At 36.4% G+C, this 3,851-nt stretch overlaps 1 protein-coding gene across 1 annotated transcript in view; it reads right to left on the reverse strand.

Moving 5' to 3' along the window:
• Positions 1 to 1,723: 1,723 nt before the first annotated feature.
• LOC107602088 (RNA-binding protein 7-like) overlaps positions 1,724 to 3,851 on the reverse strand; it is a 7,172-nt gene continuing 5,044 nt past the window's right edge. The window contains exons 4-5 of the mRNA XM_016294496.1: positions 3,491 to 3,584; positions 1,724 to 2,267 (exon numbers count right to left, since the gene is read on the reverse strand). Coding sequence (XP_016149982.1) covers positions 1,935 to 2,267; positions 3,491 to 3,584 — 427 coding nt within the window. The 3' untranslated portion in view covers positions 1,724 to 1,934. The remainder of the gene's footprint in view (positions 2,268 to 3,490; positions 3,585 to 3,851) is intronic.

Genomic DNA, 3,851 nt, shown 5'->3' on the forward strand with positions numbered 1-3,851 from the left:
AGCAGCTCAATCAATGAAGCAGTGAATGCGCAGAGGCTGAGCTCCCCAATAACGCGTTCCCGAGCTTCACCAGAACCCCATCCTCCGCAGATTCAAGCAGAGACCCGGGGCTCAGCGCGCTTCTGGATCCGGGAGCTTTGTGAGGATGCTCGGCTTCATGCACACCGGGAGCCGCTGATAGCAGCTAAAGCAGTTTCGGAATGAAGGAATGAAGACGACAAACATTCTGAAAGCTTCCGAGATTCAATAGGTTATACATTTTTATTTACAGTAAAAACAATATTTGTGGTCCATGGTAATTTGACTTTTTTTTTTCTCTCGAGTGATTAAAGACTTAATGTTTTAAGTTTAAACTCACAGTATAGGCTAATGCAGACGTGTCTATTTTGTTTTTTTACACTTCAATTTTGAACTTTGATTGAATGGTCCTCTGCAAAAAAAAAAAAAAGCATGTATTTTTGAAAAATTGTATGGATCTGTTTGCTACCTACCACCCTATTTTAGCTTAATATTCAGATCTGCCCTGGTAGACTTGACCAAGCTCATTAGAGCTCGTTAATCACCTGATCATTACAAAAGCAGTTATCACGTGCCAAAATCCAGCATGACCACCACCAAGCTGATATGAATAGGAACTCAACAAAATGTTAACAATTTTCAAAAGATTGTACTCCTATGCAAATCCCTATATTTTCATTACTGAAATAATATATTAAGCCTGCATTAGAATCCATACATACATAGGCTTCTAATTATACTTGTGTACAGAAGAAAAAAATATTATGACTATACAAGCTTCAATTATGGCGCCACCTATAGACTACTGAAACCCCTGTTAGAGCTACTTCATGTATGGACCAGCTGAAAAATATTTGCCGAATTAAAACAATCAACAGTGTTTATATGATGCAAACAAATGTAAGAGTTCAACAACAAATTCAGACACAAAGAGATCAGTAAACAGTGACTTTATGAAACCAATTGTTGCACTTGACAATAAAAATGGCATATTTACCAAAGTATTAAAACTAGTTATTGCTCACAAGTTTACAAAGACTGTCTTGATGAATAATCAATATCATCCTAATCTCATCCCCAAAGGAGGACTGTAGAAAGTAAACACCAAATCTGTAAAAAAAAAAAAGTTTTTTTTAAACATCAAAAGCACCTGAAAACTAGTTTTCTATTTTTCAAAATGAGAAATCCTGAGAAATTACAAATTTCTAGGGGAAAAAAAAAAACTACCATATTTTGTTCTTTCATGCATTTCGTTGTTGTACATACAGAAATATTTCTCAAAAAAGACATTTTCTTAAAAATAAAAAAGTATTAAAACTAGTTATTGCTCACAAGTTTACAAAGACTGTCTTGATGAATAATCAATATCATCCTAATCTCATCCCCAAAGGAGGACTGTAGAAAGTAAACACCAATCTGTAAAAAAAAAAAAGTTTTTTTTAAACATCAAAAGCACCTGAAAACTAGTTTTCTATTTTTCAAAATGAGAAATCCTGAGAAATTACAAATTTCTAGGGGGAAAAAAAAAACTACCATATTTTGTTCTTTCATGCATTTCGTTGTTGTACATACAGAAATATTTCTCAAAAAAGACACTTAAAAATAAAAGTTACATAAACATAGGTGTCCCCCTGAGATCAAAATATACATTTAAAACAGGCCAGCACACAAAATGGCCAATTTATTACTGGTTTTGTATTTTTTGTTTGTTCTTGCATCTTTAAAAACAAATTCCAATCTAAATGCCTTAACCTCATTATGTCAAAAATGTACTGCTAACTTTTTTTTTTTTTACCATTAAGATGCAATTCACAAAATAGAAAATTTAAAAATCTTGGAGGATGACAAAAGGTTATTAAAACAGTTGATTTAAAAACATGTTTACAAGAGAACTAAAATGCAACTAAAGCTGGTTTTTAAAAGTGTTTCCATCGTCCCTCTCTAGAGTCTCTCCGTCTTTCAGGAGGGTGATTTCTGTTGTGTCCTCCGCTGCGGTCATCGTGGTGATAGAAGTCACCTCGCTGGCTGTCGCGCCGATGCCGGTCATAGCTGTTCCCGCTGTGGCCCTGCCGTTGATCTCTGCCTGGGTTGCTATTGTCCTGGGGAGGGTGGCGATGACCACGCTGGCCGGACCAATCCTGTTGCCAGTGATTACTGTCTGCGGGACTGCGCAGTTGCTGCATGCCCTGCTGCTGCCCTCCATTGAGCTGGAGCAACTGCTGCATCTGAACCTGCCACATGTTATTCACCTATTAAAAAAAAAGAAAAAAAGTGAGGGATGACTTTAAATTAGAGGTCGACCGATAGTGGATTTTGCCGATACTGATAGATAAGTTGGACCACACTGGCCGATACCGATTAATTAAGCTATAGTTTTTCAAATGGATACTGAACAAAAACTAAAATAATGCTTTATTAAAAAAACAAACAAAAAAACAGTACTGAACCATACTACTAGTAGTAGTAGTAGGCATGGCAAACTATCTGCATGTATTTTTACCGATAATGATAGTTCCAGCAAAAAAAAACTATCGGTACATCGGTCGACCTCTACTTTAAATGCTTCAGAGCATATTTTAGACATGACACTGGAACACACAGCATCTTAATAATTCACCCAAAAATCTAAATTTAGATGTTTTTGTTTCTTCATCTGAACAGATTTGGAGAAATGTAGCATCCCATCACTTGCAGTTGCACAACAGCTGAGAAAAACATCACAATAATCCACAAGTAATCCACACAACTCCAGTCCATCAGTTAATGTCTTGTGAAGCCAAAAGCTGTGTTTGCAAGAAACAAATCCATCATTAAGACGTTTTTTTACTTTAAACCATTGATTCTGGCAAAAATAGGAGTCCTTAATCCATAATAATGCTTCCTCCAGTGAAAAATAAAAATCCATCTCCTGTTGTCTTCTCACATCACATCAACCCACATATTAGTTTAGAACTGTTTTGGCTTGTAAACGGTAATTGATCTGTGCAGACTTCTCTCCCGATTCAGACGAGACGACTTTTTCACTGGAGGAAGCGTTATTATGGATTATGGACTTGCATTTTAGCCAGAAACAACAGTCTGAATTTTAAAAACGTCTTAATGATGAATGCGTTTCTTAAAAACACATAGCTTTTCTCTTCTCAAGGACATTAACTGATGGACTAGAGTGGTGTGGGTTACTTGTGGATTATTGTGATGATTTATTATCTGCTTGGACTTTCATTCTGACGGCACCCATTCACTGCACAGCATCCATTGACGAGCAAGTGATGGAATGACATTTCTCCACATCCGTTCAAGAAACAAGCTCATCTTGGATTGTCTGAGGACAAGTACATTTTTTTACGCAAATCTTAATTTTTTTTTTTTATGTCCATCAGCAATAAAATCTACTTTTGGTCTGACATTAATTAACAGATTTTGAATGCAGGAATCCGAACATGAGCAGAAGTGTTAGTAGAGGTATTCTCACCATCACCTGCCTCTGCAAACTGTCAGGTGAAGAGAAAGACCTTTGTATAAGCTGTGGAGGGGAGTAAGACGGAGAGCCCATCTGCTCTGGGGTTCTGCCAGAATAGAAAAGTACATCAGTTCAGGTTAAAATCCTAGAAACAAGACCGTACACTACCGTTCAAAAGGTTGGGTGACCATACATCTTTTTCCCCCAGACATGTCCTGGCCAGGATTTCCAAATTGCCTAAAATGTCCAGGGTATGGCCGTGTTAATATTTTTTTTTTTTTAGGGTTAGATAGAATATATATATATATATATATATATATATATATATATACAGTGGGGAAAAAAAGTATTTAGTCAGCCACCAATTGTGCAA

Source organism: Sinocyclocheilus grahami, unplaced genomic scaffold (genome assembly GCF_001515645.1).
Source record: "Sinocyclocheilus grahami isolate Dianchi unplaced genomic scaffold, SAMN03320097.WGS_v1.1 scaffold319.1, whole genome shotgun sequence".
Classification (NCBI taxonomy): Eukaryota; Metazoa; Chordata; class Actinopteri; order Cypriniformes; family Cyprinidae; genus Sinocyclocheilus; species Sinocyclocheilus grahami.